This window comes from Dendrobates tinctorius, unplaced genomic scaffold (genome assembly GCF_039654945.1).
Source record: "Dendrobates tinctorius isolate UK_male_01 unplaced genomic scaffold, ASM3965494v1 ptg000086l, whole genome shotgun sequence".
Taxonomy (NCBI): domain Eukaryota; kingdom Metazoa; phylum Chordata; class Amphibia; order Anura; family Dendrobatidae; genus Dendrobates; species Dendrobates tinctorius.
In genome coordinates, this window is record NW_027361754.1 from 46342555 (window position 1) to 46355521 (window position 12967).

Consider the following 12967-nt stretch of genomic DNA (forward strand, 5'->3'; position numbering starts at 1 on the left):
GCCAACTGCGTGTTGTCATTCAGAAGATTCCCACAAAGAAGAGTTTTAGAGCTACACCTACTTGGCTAAACAGACCATTATTCAGGGAAGAAAAGGCCATATCAGGAACAAAGAGGCGCAAAAAAAAAAAAAAAAAAACTCGATCCAGGAGAACAGCTGTGCATAGCTGCATTTGCACTGAATAAAAAAAATTAAAAATTATAATTATTGCAAGCGGTAATACAAAGATAAATCATACACAAGCTAAGAGAGGTGAGATTTTTATTTTAAAAAGTTAAAAAGGTATAATATTTCAGGAAGTATAAAAAAAAAAAAAAAAAAAAAAATAACCCACCCTCAAACTTCCTATACATACAAAATATATACAGCCCTAACAGTGCAACCATTCTTAATAAATACCGCCTTACGTTAAATAGGTTAAACAATACGACCCTATGAACTAGTATAAAAAAAGGGCATTGTGGCCTAAATATTAAACCAAATATTATATAAATACTTATATTAACAGTGTAAACCAGCCAGCATAGCTCACATGACAAAGCCTGGCAGAGGGGAACACAAATGATACGACGTTAACACCTAGAACCCAGGTATACGTCAAGATCTGTCAGTCTAACATATACCAGGTTTATACTGTAAGCAAATGAGGAAGGGGTCCAAGACCTCCTTACAACATAGCTGTTAACTTCTGCGTTAGTTCGAGTGCTGGCAGGACTTTCCAAAACTCAAAAATATATAGTGTTAGCACGGAGAACTGTTGGTTTTATAAAATGCTCTCAATGACGTAATTTTAAGCTCATGGGACCCTGATGCAAAATTTTCAATAGGCCCCAATAACTATCACGGGTGTTTAATAGTACTAGGGCCTTCTCATATGGACTTAAAAAGGACCTTTTGGGTCTAAGGTCCAGGGTCCAGTTGCAATTGCACTCTATTTATACTCCTGTCCCTCGTACGGAGTGTTGAGGAGTAATTTGTACCAAGAGAAGGTACCTTGAATAAGTCCCAGCCATCAAAGCAAAAATTTGTCTTTTCACAAGTTAAACATCTAATACCAGAATTGTGGCTCACATCTTGTAATCTGCAGCAGTTGCATAGTAAATGTAAAGAAACCAAGCCCTTTCGCAAATAAGTAGCACCCACAATTGTCTCATTCTTCTTTGCCATGTTAGTAGGAGGCTCCTAAGACCGTATGAAGAGCTCCCTAACCTAGAAGTCCTCTTCACTAAACACTGGCGGCACGGAGGGACCGCTCAACACCACGGCTCATGAAGGTACTAACTCCATTAGGCAGCGCAGATCCAGAACAATGTGTGAACCAGCATTAAAGAAAGCAGCAATGAGTTTTTCACAAAAACCTGGACAACATCTCCAGCGCTTGAGTCTTTCTTTCTTACAGCCACCGACTAGGAACAGTCTTGCCTTGGATTCCTTGGAAACAGTGTCCGGGATACGAGGGTGCTGAAAACTGCTTGTGGCCCTTTTCTTTGACTTCATAGTCCCAAATGTTATCGTAACTGAAGTCACTCTGGAAACTCTGCAGCTCTGCGTAATCATGATCCAATGATTCTGTCTTCAGACTGCTGGAGGATGGTAGATCAAACATCTCTTCCACTAGGAAAGGAGGAAACACCAAGTGAGCAGGTGGGAATCAAAGCTGACAAAAACAGGGTATTAAAGTGGCCATAGACCTTCAATAATTGTCTGCTAAATGCTCATTAGTAAAGATGGGCAAACCTGAAAGGTAAAGTACAGGCTTCATACTGTGCCAGAATTCTGTGTTACTGTTCGGGTTCAGCAGCTTGAACAAAGCTTCTTGAAGGCTGAAAAATCAACAAGCTTTACTGTGTGGACATTTTCAGCTCAATCACAGCCATGTCAAGTATTTGCATGGCTGTGACTGGCCAGCACACTGTTAAAAAAGGTCTGCTGCAAGAAGCCTCAGCTGTCAGTGTTATCTTGGTTGGTTATCAAAAATAGAAGGGTCCCCACACTTTTTATTTTATTTAAATAATTTTAAAAAACCACGTGGAGTCCCAACCCAATTCTTGATAGCCAGCCAAGGTAAGGCAGACAGCTGGGGGCTGGTATTCTCAGTCTGGGCAGGGGCCATGGACATTGGCCCTGTTCAGCCTAAAAATATCAGCCCACAGCCAGCCAAGAAAAGGCGCATACATTAGATGTGTCAATTCTGGCACTTTGCCCAACTGTTACCACTTGCCATGCTGTAGTGGTAAGTGGGGTAATAATTGAGCGGTTGAAAAAAAGTCGATTTCAACCCCAAAACTATTACCCCACTTGCCATCACACCAGGGAAAGTGGGGCGAGCCATTTCTGAGGCGGTTGGGGGATGCTATTTTTAGGCTGGGGAGGGCCAATATCCACAGCCCCTTTCCAGCCTGAGAATACCAGCCCCCAGCTGTCTGCTTTAGCTTGGCTGGTTATCAAAAATGCAGGGGGGGGGGGGGGCACTTGTTTTTTAAATTTAAAAACGCTGTTTTTAAAAATTATTTTTGATAAGCAGCCAATATAAATTTAACAGCTGGGAGCTGCAGCTCGTAGCTGTTGGTTTGGCCTGCGCTGGTTGTCAAGAATAGAGGGAGGTCCCACAACATTTTTTCTGTTTTCTTTATTTGGTAAATATACAGGCGCTGGCTGGTGAATACACTAATACTCATACACCTCCTGTCACTGTCATCAGCGAGACCAGGCGTACGATAATGAGAGTAGTACTCATCAGCCAACGCTGGTGACTGGCGGTAACCTTTTGACCGCCGGTCCCAGCTGCTGGCTCAAATGTCATCATCTGTGTGACAGCGCGGTCGATGAGAGCTGGTGCTTTGTCGCGCTGTCATACAGATTACAGTGTGGGGAACACTGGAAGTTCAGGCCCCTTATTCATTTGAAGGCGGTCTGAGTTTGAGTACCGCTCTAGTACCTGAACCAAGCTTACCCGCCCATCTATACTCATTACGAAGACTTAAAAAAAAAAAAAAGGTAGAAATTTTAAAAAAAAGGGAGGCAGATGGAAAAAAAAAAAAAAAATGAGAAGGAAGAAAGAAGATCATCTACTAAACATCTCCTAGGGGCAACTCATCTCCCTGGAAACAAAAATATTTGGCATAATTATTCAACATGCCTAGTCCTACTTCCTCCAGCTTCATTGTACATGGGAGGAGTAAAAAGATCCCTATGTCCATTAAATGTACATCAGCCAATCCCAGCAACAGCAACAGGTTTAGCCAAAAGTGTAATGTATAAGTGAGCCCCTGACAGATGATGTCAGAGGGATAAGGACCCGGTTTTTCGATCCTCTTGTTCCCTGAGAAAAAAGCCATCTGAGACGTCTGGCTGTGGCTCACACTGAAGACACTGAGCGCTCCTATGTATGGGAAAGTCAGGAGAGATGGCTAATGATTGTCTGAACCATCTTTCTGCCAACGGCCGAGTATGATGGGAAGATGCTTTACATGGTCAACTGTAGATTTGAGCAAACATCTTCCCAAAAACCCTGTTTCAGTGGCCACGGTCAAGAGCTCTGCGAACCTCCTCCTACCTCTGGATCCATGACCACTAATTATTAACACGCCTGCATGCGTCACACTAACTACTGTGATATCGCACCAGAAATGCTAGTCCTAAGAGTAGTCGTGGATGCTGACAGATAGGGGGAAGATCACAGGGCTGTTCCATGGCGGCCATGGACTACAGATGTGATCACTAGACCAGGGTCCTGCAAATCTTTTTGCTCCACTCCATCAGCTGGCCTTTTAAAAATTACTTTACAGTTATGTGAAGACATACATTTTCCTTTGGCTTTTACGCCTATTGCCTGCATATAAAATAATATAGTCAGAACTCATCTATTTAATGAAACAATTTTGTTTCAAATCCTCTGCACAGGCTGCAATTGTTTTTCTTCTTCTAAAAACTGCTCCACCCTAGTCCACAGGTTGCATCTGGTATTGCAGCTCAGCTCTTTTCACCTGCATATTTCATTTCTGTACCCTCTAGCAGCAACTGTGCACACATTGGTAAACGGTGGTTCAATGACGGGTTTAGACTCGCTGGCAAGTGGGAAGACGTCGTTACAAATCTTACTCATTGCATCATTTCTGTGATCACAGAACAACAGTAAGGGTATGTTCACATGTTGCGGATTTGCTGCGGATCATATTTACAGTACAATGCTACAAAAAAAAAAAAACCGCTGTGCACTGCGTTTCCGAGTGGATTTTTCCACAGCATGTCAATTGTTTGTGCGGATTCCACAGCGTTTATACATCTATTCCATTCTAGGAATCAGCAGGTGTAAAAACGCAGGGCAAATCCGCAGGAAATCCGCATAAAAAAGCATGGATTTTGACCTGCAGATTCTGCCAAAAAACAGATTCCTCATGGAAAATTCTGCACACGAACCCGCAACGTGTGCACATACCCTAAATCTACCCTGAATCTATCACTGTCGAACCTGGCAACCGGAACGGAGTTTACGCTCGCGTGCCTGAACTCACACTGTCTGACGCGATCACAATCACGATGGTTTAGAACATTACCTTCATTGTTGCGTTGAGAAAAGGACATCTCTGCCTTCACTGACGAGATCTAGAAAAAAAAAAATTAAATCCGTTACTTGAAAGACTTCATCCAAAAGTGACCTCATCCTCCACAAACGCAAATGGTTACGTCTGTTTCTACCACTTCTATCTTGTGGTTAGAAAAGTCATTACTGCCAATAGGAAACATTCAAGACAACACAGGTGTGAGTGAAAAAATGAAGGGTTTGTCTGGTTCGTAAAAATTTTTGTTTTTTGTTTAAAAAAAAAAGAAAAAACAAAAAAAAAAGGAGGCTAAATGCTAAATTATATCTTTATAGGACACAAGAATATTAAGTAGTTCAATACCGTGCCATTTCCTCTTCATTTATGACTAGGAACACTTTGATTTCTTTCTCAATACTTTTAAAAACTAACTTTTATTTCTCTGCAGGTAATACAAATATCTTATTTTGTTTTGCATCTTTCAGGATAATTGAAGCCTAATTTTTATATAGTCTTTATATTTAATTTTTTTTCCCCCATTTCAGTGTTAAGTGTACACACAAACAAAAAAAAATAAATAAAACCAAAATACATTTTAAATTGTATTCCTGTTTTCGGAACAATTTCTTACTCAGGACGTGTTTTGTTTTGTCCTTTAGTCTGTGGAGAGGCTAGAACAGTGATTTGGACCAGTGGTTCAAGTATTGTTTTTTTAATTTTTTATTTGTTTTTTTTTTTTTTCACACACACATATTGCACTCCCCAAGAAAAGGTCCTAAAAGTCCTTTGGGGGGCATTTAAACATTTAAATAGATTATAGAAGATGGTCTCTGTAATTGGGGTTGGTAAATCCCCAGTAAGGGTGCAAATTCAGCCTTGTGCCTTCACTACGGAACTGATCTGGTCTGTTGGGATCCAGCAGATTCTGCTCCTTCCCTACAGCCAGAATCACATTAAATCACTAGAAAGGGAGAAACACACTGTAAATGTATGCAGCAATCAGGAAGGCAGAGATGCTAATGAACCATCTCTGCCTTCTCTATCTGCATGATCTTTGTGCAGCTGCTGACTCTACAGTGACATTCAAAAATGTCACTGGAGAGTCATATGTGGACCGGCCTGACAAGTACAGCTTTTTTTGCTTTGCTTTTTTATGCAAATTAAAAGCAGCTTTTTACAGTATCAGCAAAAGCTTTAATGTTTCTGAAATCTCATGCACACACTTTTTCCTAGCCGAATGCAAGAACTGCTGCGTTTTTCAAATCTGCAACGTGTTGATTATGTCAGCGTTTTTGCAGCATTTTGTTCACCCATACAACAGTAATGAGAAAAAGTGAAAAAAAAACTGCAAAAAGACGCAACAGCATATTTTGTGAATAAAACACTAACTTTATTAAGCATGCACTGTACACACAAAGCACTCATGTAATCTGCAGCAAAAAAAAAAAAGAAAAAAGCAAGACAAACATTGAAAAACAGACATTTTAAGAGCAGCATTTTTACTATCAAGAGAACAGGTTTTGGCTCCAGAAAAAAATGCAGAGTGTGAACGTAGCCCAAGACATTGGAATATCTACTACTTGCGGACCCACCCATTCGTTGGCGTGAATTTGAAGACTCAATACCCAATATTTCCAATATAGAACGACGTTCCATTAAGAGGTAAAAGGACTTACACTTTTGAAGAAAGGAGTCTGTGCAGCGGGGACCAGTCTGTTGTGCAGAGAGGTGTCCGGCTCGCTGTTCCTGTGCAGCATGGGTTTCACAAGCTGCTGGCTTCCCTTCACCGGATGGGAATAAATCTTCTGTAACGGCGGATGTACATGGTGGTTCACATGGAATAATCCATTGGTCTTCACGTTTGAGGCATGGTTCTCATTCTGGTTTGTGTTTAGGCTTCTTAGAAGCTTCAAGGAATCATTCAGAGAAAGAAATAACTTCCATATTAGACTATAAAATGTTTTCTACCTATTTCTAAAGTTCAGCAATTTTGAATTTCTCGAATGAATAAAGAGCGTAACGCATGCAAGGCTACCAACTCCTTGTAAGAAGGTGCTGCTCTTCATCTATCAGACATTTAGGACATTCTGTGGATAAGCCCTAAGGGTTTAAGGTGGGGATACCATGTTAATATTAACAGTTTGCCTTCTTTAACTTCTTGTGTTGCACTATCTATTGCTGGCTGCAGAATGAGTTACAGTAACTGGAAATCCATCAGTGAGCTACTTCTGGCCGAGTTTGTAACGGTTCTCGTTTTCTCCAAGCTTCTCTCGGCTGATTTATGATTAGATGAATTTTCAGCTCAACTTTGATATGTTCTGCAGACATTAATCAGCTGAGAGGAGCTCAGTAACCGAGTCAGAATTTGTCAGTGAGCTCATTCGGACTGCAGAGTTGGTTAGTTAACTCATTCTGCAGGGAAACAACAGCCTTAAAAGCCAAACCGTGGAAAATATTTTATGAGGTCCAAGAGCTAATGCTTCATTTCCCCAGGGGTGGCGCCAGTGGCGTATCTAGGGGGGGGCAGCCGGGGCATTTGCCCCGGGCGCAGCCAGCAGGGGGGCGCAGTTGGGCCGCCTAATGCAGCGGTCCGCAGTGTCCTCCCTGGTGGCTGCGTTCTTCCGCCCCCCCTGGCCTGGGAGTCGGCGGTTCTCTGTGTCAGCTGTCAAGCTGACAGCCGGCGCAGAGAAGGAGCGCGTGCCGGCTCCCACGGAGCAATTGTACTGGCGTCTGTACAGACGCCAGTGAAATTGCAGCTTTGACCGCCGGGTCAGAGCGACGTTAGCAGCGTGATCAGGTCATGTGATCACGCTGCTGACGTCACTCCCCGGCGCCCAGAGAGAACCCTGGTGGTAAGTGTGCTCCACTGTGGAGCTGAAGAACCACCGAAGATGGGAGACGGGGGGGGATTTGTAGAGGGGATGGGGATTAATGTGTGGGGGGATTTGTAGAGGGCATGGGGGTTAATGAATGGGGATGGGGGTTAATATGTGGGGGGGTTAATGAATGGGGATGGGGGTTAATGAGTGGGGATAAGGGTTAATGTGTGGGGGGATTTGGAGGGGGGGCGCCGAACCGAATTCTTGCCCCGGGTGCTAGAAAGCCTAGATACGCCTCTGGGTGGCGCTGTAGGAAAATACAATACTTGCTGATCACTTGGTATGCCATCAGCATGACATCCTGTGACCGGCTCATGATGTGACCTAACAATTGGACAGACCTAAGGCCATCACAAGACCACACATATGGCCATGGATAAGGCTGCGTGCCACATTAAATAACGGCCATGTCAGTAACACCATAAGTCACAGTCAACAACCCCACAGAATTTTCAGGTTGTTTTTATAGCCATTTTTTGCTGGATACAATGGCCACCTGACATTTACTTTTAAAGACTTTACTAAACATCATAACATTTTACGAGCGTGCCCTAAAGACCCAGGATCGCCGGACGGCTCCATTACTCATCTTATACACTTTATTTTGCGGTTTTTGACACTCACCTCTTCCACGAAATTGCTACTGCTACTTGTTTGGCCGGTTGGCGTATATGGCTCAGCGTACAGCGAGGACAGTGCTGGGTTGTTGGGCTGAGAGGTAGATTGCTGGCTGTCTGTGAGGCTCCATCTGTTTAACTGAGCGCAAAAAAAAAAAGGAACGTCACATTATGGGCGGTCATCAGCAACAGTCATTACCGGCACACAAATCGTCATCAGCTTAGATTAAATCTCCATATTCATGGGGTCTCAATCACTCTGGGAGAGATATAAATGGTTTGTCTAGTAGAAAAAAAAAAGTGTAATTAAAAGGAAAAATTAACTATTGCTTAAATTCTGTTTTTAGATTGAATGTAATTTTTTTTAAATGTTTGATACTTTATTAAATTTCCCGAAAATATCTTTCTATGACACAAAATTCAGCATCCTTGTTATCTTTATACTGCCCACAAGACTTTTCAGCAGTCTCATTATCACAGACTAAATGAAAGGCAACAACTCTATATGCAGTACAGGACCCACCATTCACAATAGGTGATGTCACAGCTCACTTCCTCCCCCTCCCTTCACAATGACATTTGCCTAGAAAATACCTGTACAATAGCCATTAGTGGCTGCTCCAAAAATTAAGAGTCTAGAGCCTAAAAAGTACAGTTAGGTCCATATATATTTTGACAGTCAACATTTTTCTAATTTTGGTTCTAGACATTACCACAATAAATTTTGAACAAAGTAATTCAGATGCAGTTGAAGTTCAGACTTTCAGCTCAAATGGGTATCCACATTAAAATTAGATGAAGGGTTTAGGAGTTTCAGTCATTGCCAACAAAGGGTTTTCAACTAAGTACTAGAAATGAACATTTTATTTACAATTATTTAATCTGTCCAATTACTTTTGGTCCCTTTAAAAACAGGGTGGCACATGTTAAGGAGCTGAAACTCCTAAACCCTTCATCCAATTTTAACGTGGATACCCTCAAATGAAAGCTGAAAGTCTGAACTTCAACTGCATCTGAATTGTTTTGTTTAAAATTCATCGTGGTAATGTCTAGAACCAAAATTAGAAAAATGTTGTCTGTCCAAATATATATGGACCTAACTGTAGCTGTTGTCATCTTCTCCCATCACGACAGCACCATTTCTGGCTTGTGCTTCACTCCGGAAAGAGTGTCCTGTGTGGACACGCCATCAGCGCTGGGTGTGAAGAAGCCATTTAACCACTTATTTGTATAATTCAACCAGCCCCCTTGTCCATTACAGACAATACATAGACAGAAGGGGGCTGGCTCAGCTATGAAAATGAGCGAGTTAATCAGTATTGATAACGAGCCGACACTAAGCCCTCTTCTGGGCCGAGCACAAACCAGAAAAAGAGAATCCGGGACTAGAGCAAATTCATTATTATAGGGGCCTCGACATGTATTTATACTAGAAAGCTGTATAAATCTCCAGGACGTGATCCAAGAGCCCAATGATAGAGAATGGCACAAGACTGAACTTCTGAAGTGACGTGAACTATTTAGGAGTCAAATGTGATTTGAGCTTTAAAATAATTGCACGGTAAGGCAGAACTGGTAAAACAATACGATCATTACATGAAGACACTGGAGGAGGATCAGGACTGGTAATTTACACCATCATTAAAATAATAACATCACGTGCAAAAGGTGTCTTTGTAAGGAATTTGGATGGCTCTTTAATAGCAGGGTGGACTCCGCTCGATGTCGAATTCCTTGTTTGCATGTCGTCAGTATATTTCACACCAGCTAAGTAAAAACGACGAAGGAAGAGGATAACACGTACCATCTCCTGTGGGGTCACCGCGGCGTGTGGTTTCTGGTAGGAGTATGGCTCTTTGTACAGGGGAGACAGGATGTCTTCACTTGGGGTCTCTGGGATAAGTCCAAATCCTGTGTTTTCTATGTCATAAGTGTTTGACATCGTGGACGGGATTTGCAGACATAAGTTTCTCTTTCCTTTGGACCCCCGGATGCTGCCACCTCTGTGAAGATCACTCGGACCATGTAATCCACTGTGCCAGTTCGGATTTCCTGAGCACTTAAATGATTAAAGGGAAAATGTCAGCATTGTGTCTAAAAGCTTTATATGTGAGTAAAGTCTAGTCGTAATGTAAAAGTTATGCTCTTCTGTCTCTATTCATAAAGTGCCAGCTGCATTATACAGCCAGCGCCTGCATTTAGCTGAAGCAACCAGAGCTAGCTCAGATTGCTGCTGTTTACTGTGAGAAAGGGGTAATAGCTATAGAGAGTAGAGATGAGTGAACCCAAACGTAAAAAGGTTGGGGTTCGTACCGGACAGTTTGTGTCCAGTGGTAAACGCCGACCACGGACTTCTCCGGGAAGTCTGTTGCAATGTTCGAAGTTCCAAGAAAAAGGGAGACAGAGGGAAAAAATGTTTAAGTTAAAAGTTCAGGTCATCATTGTTTTAAATGGGGTTCGGGTTCAACTTTGGGTAAAGTTTGGTACCCAAACAGTACTTTGGACTAAAATTTGGGTACAGTACCAGAAGCCAAACTTTGACGTGTCTGGTCATCCATACTAAAGAGTAAAATTAACCTGTAGAAGGCACAGTTACTACTATAGGTATATAGATATGGGGTAATATCTGTATGTGTAGAAGTGCAGCACAGCACCCCTGTATCACCCCAGAGACGGACACCATTAGGAAATCTATCCAAGCAACATTAGAAGAGCCGACCTGTTGCTTCCCTAGTAAGTTGTACATTAGGTTACTCACCAATATAAAAAGCTTTTCAGCAGTGATAAGTGATAACCATTACAGGGAAAGCGTCACCATTAATGATGCAATAATTAATGTTCTTAATAAATTCTAGAAAACTCACATGCACCGGCTGCGAATATCCAGGTGACAGCGGATCCTCCGGCAGGTTCTGCTCACCCAGTATGGTGTAGGACTGGTGGTCAGATCCCTGAGTATTGCTGTTGGAGTGTGGATTTGGCAGCTTCCCCCCTGATGCCCAGGATTTTGTTCGCCCGTCTGATGTCAACGAGCTTCGGCAACTAGCAGTCACCTGGAGGAGGAAAACCAAAAAAATATTTTGAGTAAAAGCCAACTACAGTGCAACCTCTTGGAATGACCAAAAATTGTAAAGTAATCTTCTAGGAAGGGTGTTCTTTGGAAAGAAAATGGCCAATAAGCATAACATATGGAAAAATGAAAGCCTGGTCTGGGGAAGGGTCTTATACCATATCAAGCAGAAGACCATATATGTGTTTTATTTTTTGTGTCCCAAGAATACATGATAATTGCAGATAGATCTTACCCCACATATTGGATTCAATGAACGCCCTCTGGGAGGAGACACAGTACCTGCTCATGGTGCGCTGAGTGTGATCCACAGAAGCTACTGGATCCCGATAGCGAGGAATCTCTGTTCTGCAGCTGGGCAATCTTTAGGTGATCGATCCACTCCTCATAATCCTGCTGATTGGAGCAGATCACCCGGATGGTGTTGATGTACCGTCCTAATATTACATAGAAGAGATGACCATAAACTCAACAGTCATCTTGGAGAAATGCTAAATTAAACATAAAAAAAAAAAAACCCCAGCCATACAACTGACCACCAGAAAATAAAGAGCGCTTCCTAAGGCTGCAGCTAGACAGATGTCGCACGCATAAAGTCTACAGCATGGCGACGCTTCATCACAACGTCAAAGAGGTGAATGTGGTCACATTTTCTCAATTTGCCGTCACAATAAGTTCTGGGAAACGCAACAAGATCTAGTCCAGACAACTGTTTTTTTCATGGGCATGTTTTGTCCATGTTTTTCACATGTCCAAGCATCCAAAAAAAAAAAAAAGTTCTTGATCACGGATAATAATAATAATAATAATAATAATAATAATAATAATAATAATAATAATAATAATAATAATAATACAGCTGCAACACACGAACGCTCTGTCTCAGAGTACTGTCCATTTTTTAAATGATTAACGGGTGGATGCAGGTTGGAAATGTTTGGGTTTTTTTTTGCATTTCAAAAAAAAAAAAAAAAAACTTGCCACACTGATGTAAGGATGGACACATTAACCAGAAAAGGATGAAGAAAGTTTTTTTTTTTTTTCATACAAGGAAAAATGACCAATGTCTGAACGAGGTCTATCAACTTGCAGGATGCAATGCGACCACATTCACATTTATGGACGTAGCATGGTCATGTCACTCAACATGCGCGTTAGCCAAAATCACTAGCACTTGTACAGGTCTTCAAGGCAGCACCATGCAAGCAATGTCAGTCAAAAGTCCAGATGCTTTGGAAAAAAACAGCAAAATGACAAGTTGGATGTTTTACCTTCTAACAAGAATGAGGTCTTCAGTTTTTCATTGTCATCTGTAATCACCCGTACGGCCTTAAGTGGAAGTTCACCCTGCATTTACAAAAGGGGCAAAATTGTACATATCACAGCTAACACCATGCGGAATAATTCTGCCTACAGGATGGTGAAGGGTTAATCGTTTGCATCACTTATAATCTGGGTGTCATCTCTACCTGGTCAGGGCAATTTTGTAATTTTCTCTTGGCTTCCTGTTCCCACACACACCTCTCCCGATAGTGTGACTCCACATCTCACCCACATTGACTCACAGCCAGCTCGTCTGGGTACAGACATGTACACGCAGATCCCATCTGCCCCGCGGACGTACGTCATAGGCGTGCAAAAACAGTACGCAGCAGCCATGATAAGGAATATATCACCGATGCATACAGAATCCAGGTTTATGAAAGCTAATGTGGACGGTATTGTCCCAAACGTGACGTTCGTGTCTACAGTGGATGAAATTTTACAAAATCGACTCGCCTTGCAAATTTTCATTGCAAATTTCAAACATTTGCACAAGTAAATTGGCAGGGTTCTTTGTCGCAGCCCATAATGGGTCAG

The 12967-nt window shown here is 42.1% G+C and overlaps 1 protein-coding gene across 1 annotated transcript in view; it reads right to left on the reverse strand.

The window, feature by feature from the left end:
• Positions 1 to 244: 244 nt before the first annotated feature.
• Positions 245 to 12967, reverse strand: part of PLEKHN1 (pleckstrin homology domain containing N1) — a 52549-nt gene continuing 39826 nt past the window's right edge. Inside the window, exons 9-16 of the mRNA XM_073585344.1 lie at positions 12379 to 12454; positions 11390 to 11544; positions 10902 to 11090; positions 9842 to 10096; positions 8045 to 8176; positions 6218 to 6448; positions 4557 to 4605; positions 245 to 1614 (exon numbers count right to left, since the gene is read on the reverse strand). Coding sequence (XP_073441445.1) covers positions 1394 to 1614; positions 4557 to 4605; positions 6218 to 6448; positions 8045 to 8176; positions 9842 to 10096; positions 10902 to 11090; positions 11390 to 11544; positions 12379 to 12454 — 1308 coding nt within the window. The 3' untranslated portion in view covers positions 245 to 1393. The remainder of the gene's footprint in view (positions 1615 to 4556; positions 4606 to 6217; positions 6449 to 8044; positions 8177 to 9841; positions 10097 to 10901; positions 11091 to 11389; positions 11545 to 12378; positions 12455 to 12967) is intronic.